This window comes from Glycine soja, chromosome 13 (genome assembly GCF_004193775.1).
Source record: "Glycine soja cultivar W05 chromosome 13, ASM419377v2, whole genome shotgun sequence".
Lineage (NCBI taxonomy): Eukaryota > Viridiplantae > Streptophyta > Magnoliopsida > Fabales > Fabaceae > Glycine > Glycine soja.
Window position 1 is genome coordinate 16,544,461 of NC_041014.1, and position 21,873 is coordinate 16,566,333.

The window sequence follows — 21,873 nt, forward strand, 5'->3', positions numbered from 1 at the left end:
CTATCTCCAAGAATAAAATGCAAGAGTTTTACAAGAGTATGGAAATAAGTTTTTTTCTGCTGCCTTTATTCATGGCTTTACATGCTTTTTAAATACAAATACTGCCAGTTATGGGCAGTTTTAGAAACTCCTATACAAGGACATGTGACAGCCTAATATTTCCTAGTAATACTATTACAAACTGCTAAGCATGCACAGCATACATGTCTAACATGAAAGCATGTTCCTTTTGGGTCGTGCTTGTAGCGGTTGATGCGGTATTCTATCAATTTATGAGATTCAATAGGATCTATTCTTAACCAGAATATTCTATTACGATTCTTAATATCAATGTTGCCGGATAAAACAATGTCGGGGATTGTTTGTCAATTTTACTTGAAATGCTCCTTGAATTTTGAGGTGAAAGACCTTCATGTAGTGGACCTCGTATGACTTCTTCCTTAAATTATGTAGAATCTGCATTAGTAATCAAATTCTGGCTATTCCCACGTGTTTCCCTCTTAGCCAGTGGAGTAACGCATCCACCATTTGGTCCTTCAATAACAAAGTCCCCCCCTTTGCAACCATTATTCAATCTGTAGTTAGGTCCACCTTCACTATTTTTAGAAATTGTAACCATTGTATCATGTTTGAAGCCCAACCCATTCTTAACATCCTTACTTATTGCACCCCTACTTCTTCCACACAATATCCCCCTTCCTTATCCGCATTTTTGTTAGTCCCAAAATGAATATTTTTTCCTTTGCTGATAACAATAACTCCATCATAGTGAAAGTGTTTTGGTTTTTTTTTTTTTTATCATTTTAATATTTTTTTTCTAATTTTTAAATAACCAATGATGCCCCTTTTCCTTTTTTAAATAAAAAAATATGATTAAAGTTGTTTTTAGGCAAGTAATCACGAAACCAATCCCGCCAGCACCGTCACTTCTATCGGCGGAATTACGTAGACGCAGATTCCGGCAATCGTGGCGGAACACTTTTATAAAAAAGACCCTTCCTGAATATTGTTTAAAAACAGACATGTGAAATAAACATTTTATAAAAGTAACCCCTAACATCATTTTGCCGACTAGTGCAACCCACTTCACCTGGGCCACCTTTGCTGCATTCCTTTTCCTTTTCTTTCAATCTCTTTATCAACATCATCTCGATTAACACTAAGCATTGGAGATCTTGAGCCCTCCCCCATTTGAAATTTCTAGACCATTCTTGATCCTCTACTCTGGTTCCTTGAGTCACCTCTTCCTTCTTGATTCCATTCAAAAGCACCATGTCATCCCCGAGATATTTCAGTTTTACTTCTCCCATACCACCCACAATATATACTTCATCTAGTCGGTCAAACAAAGATAAACCTTCCACTATGATATCTATAGTTTGTTTGGTTAGTACCTCTCCTCATCGCTTGAGCATAATTTCTGTCGTTGCCACCCGCGGCAACCCCCTGTTGCTTAGTATTGATTTGTTGGTTCTCAGTTTTTTCATTGTGTCTTTCATTTCTACTAACAATAGGTTCAATCATTTCCCTCCTCACTGTTTTGTCTAAACACGGAATGTGGACTCTCATTTGAGTATCCCTGATGCAAATTCTGTTTAGTCGAGCTTAAAGTTCCTTTGCATTGTTGACATTAAGAAAAGGCACAAACCCATACCAATAGCCCCACTTATCCCTTCTATTTGGGACAAATACTTCCCAAATCTTAAGAATTTGCTCCACAGTTCTTCATAACCACAATCATCTTGGAAGTTTGCAAAGTATGCATAACCTTTTTCCCCTTTCTCTTCTCATCCCCTCATACCAATACTTAAGTGAATAGCTGTTGTGACATATTGTGCCAAGTATGCATAACCTTAACTTAATCTCATTGAAAGAATATGTAAGGAATAAATGATGATATGTGTTTGTGTACATCTTGTTAAAGTAAATAGTGTTTTTACAAACAAGAGAATTTGAATAAACACTTCATAAACATAGATTAGATCCTAGGCACATTGATCCATCTTCAATTACACATAATTTCATAGTGATAGATGTGTTGGCTTGCCTTAAAGCTACTCTACATTGATACCTTCCACTTCAATTCATGGTTTCTAAATTGTGTACAATAAATATTTTTTTTTAAAGAACTTTTTATTATTTGTTATCAAATAAAATTAATATGGATTGTGTTATGTAATACAATTTTCTTTTCTCGTACAAAATGTTATGTATTTACACCTTGACGTTTTATTAGTTAAATAATAATAAGTTAAACAATTAAAGGAATTAAATAATCCAACATAAATTAACCATGTTTGTTAAAATGTTTGTTTCATTAAAAAAATTTTATTGTTCTGAATTTCCTAAAATCTATAAAATAAAGAGTGGGATTTAATGAAATCCATGTCAATTAATATGTCTCATCCAAAATTCTTCCAACACCAAATAAAATAAATAACATGTGTACAATTATTATGTATAATAAATTTATTAAATTTCAAATAATTAAAAATCATTAAAAAATTCTATTAATAATGTAATTTTTTACAATAATCATGTATACCCAGAAAATATTATGCTAAAATTATTCAATTAGGTTGCTAACATTACAGAAGGCTAGACTCTCTTTTTTTTTTTTTGTATTTATAGAAATTTAACTTTATAAAATTATTGGCATAAACACGTGGAGAAAAACGATAGAGAAAGCAACATTGAAACCACATAGGGTCCCACAATACAAGTATAATAGTCATACTAACCTATAACTTCAATTACTTCTTTCAACTGTTTAGCGAGGAGCACGGAAACACAATGAGAATAAAGACTAACACCTGGAAGCAACAAAAAAGGAGTCACCAATTTTGGATCGAATCAAAGCATTGGACATTTTTTATTTTCATATTTTGAGCAACCAAATGAAACCAAGAAAGTGAGAGAAAACCAATCTCAATGGGGATATCGCAAGCCATGGACGCTCTTCGACAAAGAGCAGTGTTTGTGAAAGAGTCACTTCACAAGAGTCAGACCATCACTGATAACATGGTTTCCATTCTCGGTTCCTTTGATCATCGCCTCTCCGCACTCGAAACTGCCATGCGTCCCACTCAGGTGTTATGCACAATGCATTCTTATAATGACAAAATATGATTGATAGATAATCTTGTTCTTTAAATATGTTATCATAAATTCGATCTTTGATTTATATATATTAAAAAATATCTATCATAAGAGATCAACCACTTAAATATATCTTATTAACTAAAAAAAAACCATGATCTAACATGAGATGCAAACTATTAATTTCAAGAAAATGGATTTATGCTACCTATTTATGTCATTTAGCATTGCAATCATGAGGTTGATCGATCAATGTTGCTATTTTGTCATTGTTATTGTTCTTTTATGCTCTTCACCTTTATTTATTTTTTTCTTGAGTAGAGTGTTGTTTTAATATTTTTTTTCTTTGGCTCATGTTGTGGTAGATAAAAACACATTCAATTCGTAGCGCACATGATAATATTGACAAGACTCTAAAAGCAGCAGAGGGGATTTTGTCTCAATTCGATCAAACACGAATGGTAAGTCTATATATTTTTCCTTTATTTCCAATTAATTTGCATCTTGCTACAATAGGTAGACAAAAAATTTTATCTACCAATTTTGATAAAGAAATTGTAGCTTGTGATCTAAACTATAAATATGTGGTTGCAATTTAAGTTGCTATGGGACATTATTATTAAAATGTCAAATTTGGTCTATTTTTAAGTTTTTTTAATGAGATAATGAGAGCTTGTGGGGCTTTGTTTCATGTTTATTGTATTTTTTTTTTTAATGAAAGGGACAAAGTCCCTGAAGATCAATTAATAACCATGAGAAAACGCAATAGAACTGACATTCGTCATAACAACGTTTGAAATAAAGTACAGATTGACCTCAAAAATCATTAGTTGCATATCTAAGGATAAACTATTTTTGAATGAGATAATGAGAGCTTGTGAGGCTTTGTTGCATGTTTATTGTTTTTTTTTTAATGAAAGGGGCAGAGCCCTGGAGATCAATTAATAACCGCGAGAAAATGCAATACCACTTACATTCGGCATAACAACGTTTGAAATAAAGTGCAAATTGACCTCAAAATTTCTTAGTTAAAGTGTGGAGCCACTCAAAAGTACCCCCACCAGCCGAACAAAATCCTTAATATTCTGAACCATACTAAAACAAAGATGATATGATGGACAACCATGGGTTTTGACCAAAAGAGGTTATTAAATGGGGTATTTTTTGGATTAATTCTCAAATCAGGGTAACTCGTAGGAATTTTTATGACTTATTGGTACGAAGTCTTAAAAAAAATTTAAGACTTCAGTCTTTTTTTTTCAATTTTTTTTAACAGTAAATTCGTAAAAAATTCATCGACTTTAATTTTTTTTTAATTATTTATATAAAGTTGTAAATTTTTATTTTTTTACCGTACCGTGGTACATAATAATATTTGGTATAAGTTCATTTTTTTTCTTAATTTTATTTAATATTTTTATATTTTATTTTATAAAGTATTATTATTTGTTAAATTTAGAAACAAAAAGGAATCAATCAGTATAAATTAATAATCCAAAAACAATTCCTTATTCATTTTATCTAATTATTATTGGTTAAGAAAATATTAATTAATGGCTAAGAATAAAAAATAAAAGTCATTGGATTATAAAAGAATTAGTCATTGTAATTATGATTATTATTTGAACGACTCTAAAAGAATTATCCTTTTTTAGTCAAAATCACGACAACCATGGCTATGGTTAAGAAGAATACTAGCCACCTGCGAGTTAGACTCTACCTTAAACATCTTGAACCCTCTGCTCCAAGTCCAAGCTATCTGAATGCAAATCATAACTTCTCAAAGCTCAGCTGCAACATTCATGTTTATTGTTTAGTAACTGAGTGAAATTGTCTATAAATATATATATTTTAAGCATCTTTAAAGCAATTCTACAAATTTATAACTAAGAAACACTATTTAATTCATTCGATTTTATTTACTCCTTGATTTTATAAATTAAATATGCAATATATTTTTCTACTTAGAATGACCATTCTTCTTTGTCCCTAGAAAGTGAGGACCATTTGATCTTAAAAGTGTTGCCCCTAAATTGCAACATTTATTTTAGCTTACCTAGTTTTTTTAGAATTAATTATATAATTCATCTCTTAATTATAATTAAAAGTTTAATTTGATCCTTTAATTATTTAAAAAATTAAGTCCCTCAATTATTAAAAAGTTCAATCAGGTACTTTAATTATTTTTAAAAAAATTCAATTAGGTTCCTCAATTTTTTAAAAAATTCAATTATATCATTTAATTGATCCCTCAATTACTAAAAAGTTAAATCAAAATTTATATATTTCATTATACAAAAGACCTAATAGTATTGTTTTAAGTAATTAAAGGACCTAATTGAACTTGTAGATAATTGAGGGACTCAATTGAAGTATTTTAAATAATTGAATATTTAATTGAATTTTTTAGTAATTGAGGGATCCAATTGAACTTTTAATTAAAATTAAGAGACCAATGATATAATTAAGCATTTTTTTACATAAGAATTACCTTAGAGATTGAAAAATGGCCAAAATAAAGAACATTAATTTGTATACATAAATGTCAATAAGGAAAAAAATTAATATTTTTTTATTGAAGGATAACTCAAGTTGCATGTGTTTTAAACTTTCTTTGACTTATTTTAAAATTAAATAAGTTGTATCAGTAAGCTTGAAGAATTAATTAAAGAAACTCTGATTTTTAAGTATATGAAAATTCTTTCAAGCAAATTACGTATGATAATTCATCTATCGTGTTATTTGATGTCTAGTTACCAGGTAGTTCAAAATTAAAGGTTCTAATAAGGTAATATTTTCTTTTATCGCATGTATCATGCTTTTCCATTAATTATTCCTTTTAGTAAATAATAATTAACTTGCATGCACTCATCAATTTACTTTAGAAAAGTTTATGTTGTAACATCTCGAATGAATCCTACCAGAATGAAAGAAATTCAAAGGTTATATATGTACGAGATTGTGTAGTTGAGTATGCATTAAATGAACTAATTGGTACTACCTATACCAATAAGATGCATATATTGTTCGGTAGTCTATCACTTAAAAATTTCATAGTTAAGAGTGTTTAACATGGAGTAGTTATGGGTTGGGTGATTTTTTGAGAAGTTTCCTAGAATGCGTGTAAGTGAGGACAAAACACATTAAAAAATCTCGTGTTGGTATGTGGGGACAGTCAATGATCTTGAGAGTAGTTGAGTGGTGTTAAAGCTGGTTGTCAAGGTCTCAGAAAAGGCTACTTACAAAGGGTTCTGATGGAGGACTCTAATTAATAAGGATGTTAAGTGAAGTATCACCGTGTGAAGTGTCGTAGCGTGAGAGCCACCGATGAGTCAACAATCAGGGGACATTATAAATGGTATTAGAGCATATCTCTCTCCCAATACGGTATTATCTCTCTCTCAATACGGTATGGTTCGAGGACAAACTAGGCATAAGCTGGTGGGCATGTAACACCCCGAACGAATCATACCAGAATGAGAGGAATTCAAAGGTTGTACAGGTATAAGATTATACAATTGAGGATGCATTAAAGAAATTAATTGGTATGAAATAATTATGGGATGAGTGATCTTCTATGAAGTTTTCCAAAAAGCTTGAGTGAGAATATAGCATAGTAGAAAGTCTTGTGTTGGTTTATGGGATCAAACATTGATCTTGGAAGCAGACAAAATTGATTGTAGAAGTCTCGAAGATGACTACTTACGGAGGATTATGACAAATAAGATGTTAAGTGAAGTATTACTGCGTGAAGTGTTATAGTATAAAAGCTGTCGAAATTCAGGGATATTACATATTTGGTATTAAAAATATGTTTATATCTTGAAACTGTTTTTTTGTATTATTTTTGTTGTATAGCGTTTTAAATTTTTATTGTTTTTAAGTATAATATTAATATATTATATGATAAGAATTTTTTCAATTAAATAAAAATAGTATCAAATGCTAATACTTTTATGATTTGTATTCAAATTTAATTATTAGGCCGAGGCTAAAATACTACGAGGGCCACATGAAGATCTAGAAAGCTATTTAGAAGCAATTGATCAGTTGAGAGCAAATGTTCGTTTCTTTAGTAGTAACAAAAGTTTCAAAAGTAGCGAAGGAATCATCAACCATGCGAACAACTTGCTTGCCAAAGCTATGACAAAGCTTGAAGAGGAATTCAAACATCTTTTAACAAATTACAGGTTGGTCTTTTTAAATTTGAATTTCTACTTTTCTTTTCAATATACAGGTTTATATGTTTACATTATTTTTCATTCTTATCTTATTTTCATTCCTTCTTAACAATAACTTATGCATTCTAATGATCAGACTTTGTTTCTAGCTAAAGGCTTGCATACTTTATTAATGCTTCTTAATCTTTATTCATGCTTTTTGTGATTTGTTCTGATGTATATCATCAAGTCCTTTTTTTAATCACATTCTCAAAGCTAACCCCATTAGTAACTTAAGTTTTGTAGACTTACAAATGTTGTAAAAATTGGTTGGGTCATCAACTCAGACGAGACACTGATTTAATGGATCAATGGTCAAATGGGATGGTCACTAATTGACCTGGTCAATGGTCCCAAACTTTTTGGAATTTTTTTATATATTGTCTTTGTGTTAGTGTTATAATAAGAAGAGTTACAGAATAATTTTCGATCGATGATAACTAGGAAGCAAACTGAAAATGCATAAGGTAGGCTGGGCAACTACACAAAACGTGGGGCAAGCACTTGCAACTTGTGACTGTGAATTTTACTTTTAATAGGATCCACCAAGCTTATGAAATATGAATCATCGTTATGTTTCTCTCTCATTAAAAATTATCTACACATTAATTGCTTTCATCAATTTTTTTTTACAATGTTCTAAAATTGAACCTCACTGTTATGTTTCTCTCATTAAAAATCATCTATACGAAAATTTCTTCAATAAAATTTCCTATAATGTTCTAAAACTATATATTAAAAATTATTTATATTTTAATTGTTTTCAATAAGATTTTTTGTATTGTTTTTAAACTGTTTTTAAAGTTATTTATTAATAAAATATTAATGATTTTAAGTCATTGAATGAATATAAAATAAGACTTTAATTGAAATTAATTTTTTGTTATTTTTGTTGTTGTTCTTGTTGTTAATATTATTATTATTTTAATAATATAATCGAACATCACTTTAGCTTTTCATGCAAGTCCTTTTTTTTATTTACAATTTTTTTCTTCAAATTTTGCTATGATTTGGAAAAAACATGTATAATTTCTTAAGTTCATCCAAAAAATTATTGAAACTTTTATTAATATTTTAGCATATTATAGAATAACTTAATTTGTCTTGCAAATTTTTCACAAAATTAATTTAAACATAAATATTCTAGTTTTTTTTATTTAGTACGTACTGAAGTCGTTAAAAGAGCTGATATTATAAAAAAAAGTTACATTTAAATTATATATTGTAAACTTAATTATGTTTTGTCTTGGTAAGTTCGGCCACTAGATCCAGTATATAAAGACATACATACATACATATATATATATATATATATATATATATATATATATATATATATATATATATATATATATATATATATATACTCTAAATTTAATATTACTGTCATGATAAAGTACCTAAATAATAAAGAAGAATGTCTTTTAGAGGATAAACTGCAATAATAATCATTAATTAAAAAATCAATGGTTGAGATTAAAAATTAAAAATTAAGTTTAGATTTTATTAAATAAATGTTTGATTTTTTTACACTTTTTAATTGTTAATTTTCGAATAAACAATTGTAGGTGTATTTTATCTTTTAAAGTGCACTCTTTCATTGAGCTTTGAGACCTATGGATTTTCAGATTCAATTCATCTAATTTTTTTAATAAAAGAAAAGTACCCTCTCCCAAAGAAACAACTATGAAAATACAAGTGTAGGAGGTCGGAGATTGCTCAAACATCAGCATGTCCCTCCATAAATATGAACAAGCTTAACAGTCCATTGCTCAGCCAATAGCTTCCAGATAGCAGAAACAAACCCTTGCTTGCCTCCCTGAATACTCTACCCATTGCCACTTGCGAGTCATCCCACACCTCCATTTTACAAGAGCTAACTAAATCCATTAGCATTCAATTCCTAAGGAATATAAATCCTCTCATTTAAATAAATAACATGGACACACAAAAAACTAACCAAGATTATTTAAATAATAGCAAGTCTTATTATAATTACTTTGTGTGTTTTTGTTTTTTACATGCCAAAAATTTTGGGACAGTTGAGAATTATGCCTGCATTTTTTTTTAAAAAAAAGGTTAATTTTATATATATTATTGAGAGAAATTTGTGCTCCTTTTTTTTTTAACAAGGCATATATTAAGAAACAAAAATATTGGGAAAAAAATTAGGTAGTGCTTAATTTAAGTGTTTATTTTTTGTTTTCATTTTCTAAAAATAATTTTTATTTTCAAAATTTAGAAAATATATATAGAGAAGAAAGTATTCTAAGGTGTTACCACATTTTAACTTTTTCAGAAAAAACTAGAAATGATGGTTTGTTATTTTTAGTTTTGGACTTGTTTTTAAAAATATTTTCAAAGAAAATATTTTTTAAATTTTAAATAAATACATTTTCATTCTTATTTTCTGTTTTTTTTAAATGAGAACTAAAACCACTCAAACCAAATAGTCTCCCTAATGTTCAAAATTTAAATGTTTTGAATTTAGAGCAATGTGCTCTCTTTTCATTCACTTGGGCAGTGTGCAAATTAACAAGTATCATGCTACTTGAGCAACATAACATCTTTAGTGGGATTCTTGAACTCAAGAATCTATTTTCACCAGATCTACCACTATACATGCTTTGAAAATCTTCAGCATGGAGGTTGGGTTCCTCCTCATGAACTCTCAAGAACTTCCCTCATAACAAAAAAAAATATTTTGTAATATCTCTCTCCCTAACTGATTAATAAAATATATTTAAGTATGATCCATTGTAAAACTTATAAAAGTGGCTCAAGAACTCAAAGTGAGATCTACCACTAGAGCTAAAAAAGGAAAGATTTCTTACATCAACAAAAAGTGATTCAAGAACCCAAAATTGGTTCTACCACTAAAAATGCTCCAAGTGCAATACAAGAGAGACAAAACTTTGAAGAACATCATTTACCTTCTTTGATTCTCTGGTACAATTAGTTCTTCTCCATTTTTTCAACTTTTTTCTTTCTATATTTCCTTCACCACAACCCAAATGACCAAAACTTGAGAAGTCACTATGGGTGCCTCTATGCGATGCAACGACAACAATAAGTCCTCCTCCTTCGTGCGATGCAACAACACTGACAAGTTGTGAGATGCACAAAGGCACGTTGGAGACGAGAACCAGATGGGGAGACAACGTGGTTTCACAGTTTCAGAAAAAGGAATGTGTTTAACCTGGTCTGGGCCACAAAATCGATCTGGTCATTGGTTTTAACCAAAATCGACCAAGTGGACCGGGTGGAACCTAGCCGCATGCATGACTGGTCGAATTACCAACTCGAGACAATCTAAGCATCGACTGATCCAAATCGATTTTCACAACATTGCTTAGAATTTGCTTCTTAATAATTTGTTGTCATTGAAACTTCATCACATGAGGAGCTTTACCTTAAGAATGTTAATATTTACTACTAATTTGTATTAAATGCAAAAAACTAAAAAAAATTTAATAATTTTGGTATGAAATATATGGGAGAAACATATATAATTCTAAAAATTATAATCATTAAGGGTGACAACTTTTTTGCTTTATCACAGTGTCACTACATTGAGAAATTATTTATTTAAAAAGATTATTCATTTTAATTGTTTTCTAATTACTAAACATTTGATTTTTGCATAAAATTAGAAGCAAATAAAGGTTCACATGTGAAAGCCCGTAATGCAAAGGTCATTGGTTGTTTGATGTATGTCGTCGCATGTACAAGACCTATCTTATATTGTAGTAAGATTAAGCAGATACATAAGCAACCCAAGTAAATAGCATAAGCATGGTGTAAATAGAATACTAAAGTATTTGAAAGGGACAATAGGTTATTGTTTGACATATGATGATAATCCTTCAATTTTAGGTTATACAAATGCTAGTTGGGTAAGTTAGATAGAAGATCATGTGTTTACAAGCAATTGAGTCTGCAGTAGGGGTGTTGTTTCTTAAGGATCTAAGAAACAAACACACACACATATATATATATAGAGTATGATTCTTGTAAGAACACTATGAGAATAACTAATAATAACCATAATATTAAGATTAAAAACAATAGACGGTTATATTAAAATATTTAAAATTTCAAATTAAAATCTAATATATTATTAAATCTTTAAAAGATTAATCAAACAACAAACAAATCTATAAAAATTTCAATTATCACTTCTTAACGTATCTCAAACATCACTATCACCACTACCATAATCGTCGTCACTATCATTACCATCGTAAGTTGCAATTACCTCCGCTGCCATGACGACTGCTATCATCGTTGTTGCCATTGTTACCGTCAATAGCGACAATGACTATCATCATGACAGCAGAGGTGGTGACAGTGATGGTGATAGATAAACTATCGTTGAGATATTTTAGGATGTGATTTGTTTAGTGAATCTTTTAGAGATTAATGACTATATTAGATTTTAATTTAAATTTTTATGTATTTTAATCTCAACCGTCTATTATTTTTCAAATTTCAAATTAAAATCTAATATATTATCAAATCTCTAAAAGATTAACTAAATAACAAACAAATTTATAAAAATTTCTATTATCACTTTCTAAAATATCTCAATTAACTCATTTGCTACATGAGTGAACTTGAAATGCGCTTGGATAACATACTTTTTCGGTTGGGTATGACTAGACTATTCCTCTAATCCACCAATTAATCATGAGTCTTATTCTCATTTGTATGATGTTCAATCTTCTTATTTATATCTAATGTGAGACTTCAACAAAAATGTTTTCATAGGATCGTATTTTATATATATATATATATATATAACTCTGTCATATTGGCCGAGTTTATAATATTGGTTATTGGTAATAAAGAAGCAGAATTATTGAGAAAATTATTGTCTACCAAAATGGCCTAAGCCAATGACACAGATATTTATTCTTTGTAATAGTCTTTCTACAACTTTGAAAGTTTTTAGTCAAGTCTATAACGGGAATAGGGAAATATTGGAATAAGATATAATTATGTAGGGGATTTAATTTTGATTGGGGAATATCCATTAATTATATGAAGTTTGAATTAAATATTTCATATCCTTTGACGAAAAGGCTAGCATAAGATGTGGCGTTGAAAATGACCAAAGGGATGGGATTAAAGATCACAAAACCATTATCACCAGTGGTGAAAACCCAATTCGCACTTGAGTAACATCAAGTATTAAGTTTAATAGTGAAAGTACACTATTATAATTATTGCAAGTACCATGTTGATACCATGGTTCAAGCATTTTTCTCTCCCTAGTTAGTTCCCTGGTCTCTTTGAAACAGGTAGTTGAATTGTGTGATGTGTTTTTCTGCCAATAACTTTAGAGTTTCTCACATCCAACATGAGGATAATTCTTGCGCAGATAAATTGGGGAGTTATGAGTTAACCATCCAAGGCTATGAGTGGTGGGATCTTCTGCCACTTTTTCTTAGATCAGAATTTTATGCAAATGGAATAGGCTTTCCCACATATTGATTTAGGTCGAAATTTAGTAATAGGCTTTGGTATTTGTCCTCTCATGGTTGTTGTTTGCGTCTTTATTCTCTTTTAATAATATTTTGGGGGGTTGCTTTTGCATAGGATTTGTTCTGTCTTATTTTTTTTGCCAACCTAGGTGGGATCAATGTTATAAAATGATGATGTTTTGGTACCTTAGTATTTTATTAAAAAAAGTACTTGGTACCATGTTATATTCATCCCAAGGTTTGTAAAGTACTTGATTACCATGTGTTTAAAAACAAAGTTGAGTATTAACTCTTAATATATTCATGACCATCTTTTTGTTGGAGTGTCTATCATATGGTGGTACTCATGATAAAGTCTACCTATATAAGAGCGAAGTAGGGACACTTCTTGGAGTCTTTAGGCTAGAGTCTTAAATGAAAAGGATGCAAGACACAAGGCATAACAAATGTGTCAACTAAAATGACATAGCATGGTTCAACATCTTATGCCTAAGACATGCACTCTTGTTCAAATTAGGGATGGAAAAAACATCCGCACACGCGAATATGTGTGGATAAAATCTGCCACATAAAAAAAAATGGATATCTTTAATAGATATCTGTAAGCAAATATCATGATACATGTATTCGCGGGAATCCGTTACTTGTTAGCATTAAAATAATTAAATATTATTTTTTTTACTTATATTTTAATGTAGTTTTGTTTGAGTTTATATTTTAGAGAGTATTTTTTAGATAACTTTGTTTGGAGCTCACAAAATAATTTTTTATTTTTTAAGAATTATCCATTAATATTTTTAATTGTGTAGAATATTTGAATAATTTCAGTTGTAAATATTAAAATTATTTATTTAAATAAAATATTAGAATAAATAAAAAAATATAGTAAAAGTATTTTTAACATATATTTTTAAGCTATTTTTGATTTTGTAAATATCCACAGATATATGTGGGCATTTGTTTAAGTAGCACTTACGCGGGTAACAGGATGAGCATGAGGCATGTATTTATCCAGTGTGATAGGTGACTATTACTCATACTTACTCGTCCCATTGTCATCCTTAATTCAAATGAGATAGTTGGTCCAAAGTTTGTTTCCCACATTATTTTGGATGAGTGAAACTATGTCTTATTAAGTAAAGGTTCAAGTGTAAAAATTAGTTTTACCAAGAATTTGAGATTTCAGGGGAGATAAGAATTTATGGATGTTTAAAATGGCTAGCTAGGAATTGAGAGAATTTTCAAAATATGACGATTGTATGTCTTCATGAAAAGTTGTATTGGTTCATATTGAAATTTATTTAATTTAAATAAAAAAAGATAAGTCTAATTATAAACAACAATTTAGAAGAAGAAAGTGACTCTTTATATAAGACATCAAGTGAAAAGGTGTGACTTTTCATGGAATGAAAATAATTGAATACATGTGAGTCTTAATAAAGACAAAGTGTTTATAAATATGAGCTTTCTCTATGCGTAAAGCGTTGTATTTTTTCATTCTCCTTATTCATTCACAAATTCATTTGCCTTTGCCTTCATGCCCACGAGGCGAAAGCAAAATTATCATTTTGTAAATACTGTTGTTGTCATGGTTTGAGTATTGAAGTGCAAGACATACTCAAGGGTCTTTATTGTATCCTAAAGGAAATTCATCATCAAATCCAAGTTGCAACCAAGTCTTGTCATTGGTGAGGCGAATTAAACTTGAAGGAAAAATACACAGTCATGTCACACTTTCCATTTACTCTTATAAGATCCTTTCCCACCAACATTTCTTTAAGGATTACTATATCATGTGTGATATTTTATTATTGAAATAACTGAATAACAAATGAAAGATGTTTTGGAAAAAAAAAAGGCTAAGTAGGAGAAAAACACTTATCGTTAAGTGGGATTCATTTTGTTTGCATAACTTACTAATGCGTAAAAATTGCTCTCAAGGGAAGCACACCCAACAAAGCAGTAATAGTGAACCAAAAAGGGTAGGAATCTTTACAATTTTTTATCCTTGTTGTAGTCTTCACAATTTTCCCTAATTTGTAGCTCTCTTAGAAGTTCTCACTCATTCAGAGAAAAGTAAATTCGAAATAAAATAAAAGGTAAAAAAATGAAACTGTTGCCTCCTTATATTTATTGTTGAGCCTCCAGTGTCATAGGGGAATGCACGACCGTGCTTGATTAAGCACAATTTGCTTCAAAGCAGGTGCTAGAACCTTGATTTGGGGTATGGTTGTTGCACAATCGTGCTTTGAAAAGCACAACATTGCTTCATTTTCGAAAGTGGTGCCTGGTCTCCATTGCATGTCACTGCTTAGAGAAAGCAAGGCCGAACTCCTTATTCGAAAGCAGAAACCTTCCTTTTCCAAAATAAGCACAGCCATGTCTCATGCTCTAAAGCGAAATTTAACTCCTTTTTAGGTTTTTTCTCCTCTTCCCGGGCTCATGTCCAACCTGCACCAAAAATATGATATTTTATATAAAATCATTCATAACCAGTGTCAAAAACATCTAAATGATGCAAGAAACCTCATGATAATTACAACCAAAATAGGGGTTATCACTTTCTTTATCTGTTAAATTTTGGGTTGTTTAATTGGCTAATAGCCTTAAAGGTAAATGCATATTGTTTTCTCTACTATAGGAAAACGAATGGATCTTTTTTTACAAGAACTGCAATACAAACACATACCAAGTTATAATTTTCAATTGACTTAAATACTTTTTAAGTCCTTACAATTTAATTTTTTTTGTTTTTCGTTCTTACAATTTCTTTTTTGTTCTACTTTTTGTAAATTATGTTATTTTTGTTCTAGTTTTTTTTTAATTCGATTTTTTCATTAGGTATTTTCCTTAAGCATATCTCATTTTAGATACATGGAAGGTTTAGGGTCTTTTTTATTGGACTCTAAAACTTAAAACTTCTATCATTATAAAATGTTTAACAAATTAGATTTTGATTTCAGTAAACCTGTAGAACCTGATCGCCTTTTTGAGTGCCTACCAAACTCTCTAAGGCCATCAAATTCTGGGAAGCAAAGTGAAGGCGGTGGTAAAAACCATTCTGAAAAACAAAGTTCAGAAACAGTCACTTTCGCACTTCCAATTCTCATTCCACCAAGAGTTATACCTTTGCTACATGATTTAGCACAACAAATGGTTCAAGCTGGTCATCAACAACAACTCTTTCGAATTTATAGGTAATGGTGTTTGTTTCTATTTGTATAATTAGATGACTACGTAGTTTTATCTGTTGTGTCTAAAGCTAGAATATATTTTATCTTTTTCTTTCAAATTTTGATTTATAATATTTCTTCCAAAATCGTAGAGACACTCGTGCTACAGTTCTGGAACAAAGTCTTAGAAAATTAGGTGTGGAGAGGCTGAGTAAAGATGATGTTCAAAAAATGCAATGGGAGGTTTTGGAGGCAAAGATTGGAAATTGGATTCATTACATGAGAATTGCTGTAAGATGAATATAAAATTCATTTTTATGTGTCCTATTTTTTCCAATGCATCTTTCTAACTTTACATGAGTAGGTCAAATTGTTGATTTCCGGAGAGAAGAAAATTTGTGATCAAATATTTGATAGTGTGGACTCTTTGAAAGCTCAATGTTTTGCTGAAGTCACTGCTAGTAGTGTGGCTATGCTTCTTAGTTTTGGAGAGGCTATTGCGAAAAGCAAGAGGTCACCTGAGAAATTATTTGTTCTTTTAGACATGTATGAGATAATGAGAGAACTTCAACCAGAGGTATTACAAAGTTTATATCTCAAGACTCGCTTTATTATAATTATACACAATTAGTTACGGATTAAAAGAACTCTTACTATAAGTAGCTTTATATAATGTTTAGACCTTCCAAGCTCTCTTTTTGTAGAAAAAAAATTGACTCTCCTAGGTTATTAGTTTGAATTTATGATTTCACAAATCAATTTAAAGATTTGAAAGATAGCCTGTCATTCCAATTCAAATGTTAAAAATCCTCCTTAACTAACCTTCAAGATAAGAAAAACAAGTAGAAACACTATATAGTATATGATAAAGAAGTAAAATGTTACTAAAATAACTTTAATTTTGATGTAAATATGTATGACATTAATTGCCAAGAAAGAATTGATTCTCATTTCTTTAAATTGACAATATTATTAATCTAGAATTTTTTATATAGTGTCAATTATAGTTGCTTTCTTTGTATGTTATTTATGTGATATTTTCTTGTTTTTATATTTTCATTGTTTTCAATGAGGGTGGTATGATGTAGATTGAGAGACTTTTTGAAAGTAAAGCATGCATTGAAATGCGGGACGCCGCAATGAATTTGACAAAAAGATTAGCTCAAACAGCCCAAGAAACCTTTATTGACTTTGAGGAAGCAGTTGAAAAAGATGCCACTAAAACTACTGTTATGGATGGAACTGTTCACCCACTAACAAGCTATGTGATCAATTACGTGAAGTTTCTTTATGAGTAAGTGATGCTAGAGTGTTAATTTATGGCTTGCTTGTAATTGTTTCGTCTTCACTTACATTTGTCTAATGGGTTATATCCTTTTTAAATATATTTTAGAGTTAATATTTAATTTGGTTCTCTAATTATATTTAAGTGTTCAATTGTTATTTACTAATAATGGCATTTAAAAATTATCACTATATTAATTATTATTTTAAGAATTAAAATATTCCTCATATAATTCTAATGTTGTTAGTTCAATTGAATGAAGAAGATGTCATTGAGATAAATTTCAAAATTAAAGAACTTAATTGGGGTTTTTTAAAATATTCAAACCTAATTGAACACTTCAATATAATTAGAGGACCAAATAAAATATTAAACTTATATTTTATTAACACAAAATTATTTAAAGGAATAATTCTTTTTTAGCTAATGTTTCCTATGACATGATTTCTTAAAGTAGAGCCATATATATTAGCCTTTTGTTACTCTAAATTTTTGCTTTTGGATTTGGACCTTATTGTCTTTACAATTTTTACCATCTCATTATGGATTCTAAATGTGACCAGTTATCAATCAACTTTGAAACAACTTTTTCATGAGTTTGATCCCAATGATCCAGAAGGACAATTAGCAATTGTTACAACAAGGATTATGCAGGCTCTCCAAAGTAACTTGGATGGAAAATCAAAACAATATAAAGATCCAGCATTGACGCAATTGTTTCTTATGAACAATATCCATTACATAGTGAGATCTGTGAGAAGGTTGGATCTTTTTCCTCCTAATATAGTATGCAAGGTTGAGATTCTATGTGGGTCCAATTCTATTTTGCATATTGTACTTGTAGGTCAGAGGCAAAGGATATGTTAGGGGATGATTGGGTGCAAATACATAGAAGAATTGTTCAGCAACATGCAAATCAATATAAAAGGATCTCTTGGGCAAAGGTTTACCTTTTTAAATTTGTTAAACTCTTGAATAACCACATTGAATCATGTTTGCACTATTAGAAATAATCTAGCTTTAGTTTAATTTACTATACAAGTCATATATTGCACAAGGTTTACCGCCTAATAAGGAGTCTCCAACACACAAACATTAAATTATGAAAGAAAAAAAAAATATCTGTTCCATACCCTAAAGACCCATACATATAAAATATCACACAATAGCTTCCACACAAACCCATAATTATATAACAAAAAACAATATATATGGGTCTTTAGGGTAATTTAGGCATAATACGTCTTGTTCTACTTATGATTCCTTCTCACAATCTTTTTTAGGCTTGTTAATGCTCCATAGGAAATGAACAACCTTATCCTCATGGCTAAATGAGACAACTATAACCCCCTATTACATTAGACGCAACACATTAATTCATTTATTTGTTTAGTTATTATAAAGTTGTGGTTATTTTTTTTTCGTGTTTTTACCCCACTTATAAAATTAAGAATTTGGAAATTGTATAGGAAGATAAGTAAAATGTTATTAATAAGCAATTACAATCACATAAAGAACCATGATCTTATTTAAGTATACATTAATTCAAAATACAAAGTAATACAAAATTTAACAAATACAGGAAAAAATATGTATTAGTTATTCCTAACCCATACATCAAATAATCTAGTTGGAGCAATGTACAAGTCTTATCCTATCACAAATACAAGTATAAATAAAATTAGCTTTGGAGTCTCATAACTTCTTGTCAGCCTTTACAATCTTCGAGAAATCCACATCTGTAAAGGAACTTGATCATTGGGCATGACTGTCATCTTTGCATGTTCTTCCAACAAGTACATACACAAAAAAGAAAGATAAATTAGTTAGACTTGATTCTAACTTATTTTATGTATAACTAGTGGTAGAAAACCACCGTCAATCAATAATAATATAATAACAAGGAACATAGGATTCATCTAGTGGGATAACTTTATGTTATGTTTATAAAATAAGTTTTGACCTAATGTAGTTCCAATGATTAAAAGCTTGACAAAATTTATTGGTGAGTTGATGTTTTTAGGGTCTGATGAATTAGATTAGATACTATTCCAAACAACATTAAAATTGAGAGAGCAAAAACCTAGTTAGAAATGAGACAAAATTGTCCAAAGCCCATGACAAAATTAGTAGACATGTTCATGGGGTGAGTTAAAGGCTGCCAAAAAGAATTGGACTTGTTGGGACAATTTATTTTTTCCTGTTCTTTTAGTGGGCTAGGTTAAAGTTTTCAACCCATCAACTTACTTTGACCCATCTTGTTTCGACTTAGCAAACAAGGATTGGGATAAAGATGGGACGGACAACCTATCAATCTATTTTTTATTAAAAAAAATTAATTTAATATTTAATTTATTTTTTTTTAAATAAATTATTACTCAAAATACAAGGTGATACATTCAATTTTTAATAAGTGGCCAACCAGACCAAATCAAAGTATGATTCTAATAATGAGTTTGGCAAAATCAACCCAATTTGATCAAATGAAAGCTTTGTATTCATGGTCCATGTATAAATTGCTATAGTTAGTCTTTTATTTTTTAGTTACTGATTCAAAATGGATAAAAGACCAATTTTGTTCCTAAAAGTGTGAGGCACTATCAATTTGGTTCCTAAAAAATAATGGAATAACAAAAGGTCCAAAGTCCATATGATGGTACTTTAAGTTGCACAATTTTTTGAGACAAATGAAAGCTTGTATTCAAGGTCCATGTATAAATTGCTATAGTTAGTCTTCTATTTTTGAGTTACTAATTCAAAATGGATAAAAGACCAATTTTGTTCCTAAAAGTGTGAGGCACTATCAATTTGGTCCCAAAAAATAATGGAATAACAAAAGATTCAAAGTCCATATGATGATGGTACTTTAAGTTGCACAATTTTTTGAATTTTGGACTAAGATGTGTGGCGAATTACACTTCCATGATCTTTTTTGTCATTTTATTACCTTCAAAAATTAAATTGATTGTGTCTCACTTTCTAGGATGAAATTGGTCATGTATCCTTTAAAAATTTACATAACTTGAATTTTAATGAATTTATGTTAATTTACTGCTTAATATATTACATATTAATATAAAATATATACCTAATTAATTATTACATATTCGAATCCAAATCACTTTTTCAATTCACTTTAAATTTGTTTGATGATGAATTTATTAATAATAATGATATATGATCTTGCAGATTTTGCAATGTCTCACTATCCCAGGAGGGGATAATAATGGTGGAGTCTCAAGAACAATGGTTAAAGATAGATTCAAAACCTTTAACGATCAAATTGAGGAGATTCATCAAAGACAATCTCAATGGACTGTCCCAGATAGTGAATTACGTGAATCTCTTAGATTGGCTGTTGCTGAAGTCTTGTTACCTGCGTATAGATCTTTCCTTAAACGATTTGGGTACGTTTCAGTTTCGCTATATATTTTTGGACAAAACTTAGAAGTTTTTCTTCAAATGATTTTAGTTTTGTTATCTTATCATAATTGAAGTTTTACCTCGAAATCGGCATAATACAAATTTGAATTAAAGATAAATATAGATTACAAAAGTAAAATTCCAATTCTAATTCAAGAATAACACCAAAAGAACTTATGTAACAATATCTAAGTTTTGTCCTATTTTTTTCTTTTCAATTTCCTAATTTTCTCATAATTTTTTTTGCTTTTATGGTAACTAACATGTATTTAATTTTTCAGGCCCATGATTGAAAACGGCAAAAATCCTCATAAGTATATCGTATACTCTCCCGAACATCTTGAGCAAATGTTGGGTGAGTTTTTTGAAAGCAAGATTTGGGGTGAACAAAAGCGATAAATTACCTTAAAAAAAATAATTTATTGCATTGAATCACTTTCCTTTGTAATTTGGAAACTTTGGTACTTATAATAATTGCAATAATTTTTAGGATTTCACCTTTTAATCTTTCTTATATGATACCTAATTGAAAAATTGTCATTGAAGAGTTCAAGTCCAAGTTCCATTTTGAGTGTTGATTTATAAACAATTAAAAAAATAATCCAAATATTTAATTGACACTATCTTTTTTCTATTTCTGTATTCTATCACTCATATCATCAATCGTATTAATTATTTATCTTACTCCTCCTAGTTCTTTCTTAGTGTCTACATTAACAGTGTCCATATATATTTTTTCCTTCCTTGTTTGTAGACTTAATTTATGATAATGTTCAATATTGTGTTTTATTTATCTAATAATGTTGTCAATTTGATTAGCCATTTGTAGTCTCGTCATTCCTTTAAAACAATTAAAACATGACATACCATCATTTGATGTTAATTGGCAAAGCTAGATAAGTATATGTATAAATGACCACTCAGGTAACTTATCTAAGATTTGATGGCAAAGGAAACAGAAGGAGAAATAGTAAAACTCAAAAAGAATATTTTTCACAAAACTATTATACCCGGCTAATGACGACTCTTGTCACCAAAGGAGCTAAATTCAATAAAAATAAGAGAAAATGTACCCCTTGATCAATTTTTTCTCTCCTCTCTATAATATATTCCATCTCTTTTCTTCTCATATTATCTCATAATTTTTAGTTTTAGATATCTTATTTCAAGTGCAATAAAAAGTAATA

At 29.6% G+C, this 21,873-nt stretch overlaps 1 protein-coding gene across 1 annotated transcript; it reads left to right on the top strand.

Moving 5' to 3' along the window:
• The first annotated feature begins 1,154 nt into the window (after positions 1 to 1,154).
• LOC114382139 (exocyst complex component EXO70A1) lies at positions 1,155 to 21,237 on the top strand. The gene is made up of 12 exons (XM_028341374.1): positions 1,155 to 1,386; positions 2,775 to 3,090; positions 3,465 to 3,560; positions 7,084 to 7,289; positions 15,769 to 16,002; positions 16,131 to 16,269; positions 16,343 to 16,555; positions 17,067 to 17,272; positions 17,827 to 18,024; positions 18,108 to 18,207; positions 20,453 to 20,670; positions 20,968 to 21,237. Exons 2-12 carry the CDS (start codon positions 2,932 to 2,934, stop codon positions 21,083 to 21,085), a joined length of 1,887 nt encoding a protein of 628 aa, XP_028197175.1. The 5' UTR covers positions 1,155 to 1,386; positions 2,775 to 2,931; the 3' UTR covers positions 21,086 to 21,237.
• Positions 21,238 to 21,873: the final 636 nt, after the last annotated feature.

Excerpts from the sequence above, each read along its gene's own strand:
- LOC114382139 (XM_028341374.1), top strand. The coding sequence starts at position 2,932 with ATGGGGATATCGCAAGCCATGGACGCTCTTCGACAAAGAGCAGTGTTT. Across the intron at positions 7,290-15,768 it reads CATCTTTTAACAAATTACAG|TAAACCTGTAGAACCTGATC; the intron begins GTTGGTCTTTTT and ends TTTTGATTTCAG. Across the intron at positions 16,556-17,066 it reads TGAGAGAACTTCAACCAGAG|ATTGAGAGACTTTTTGAAAG; the intron begins GTATTACAAAGT and ends GGTATGATGTAG.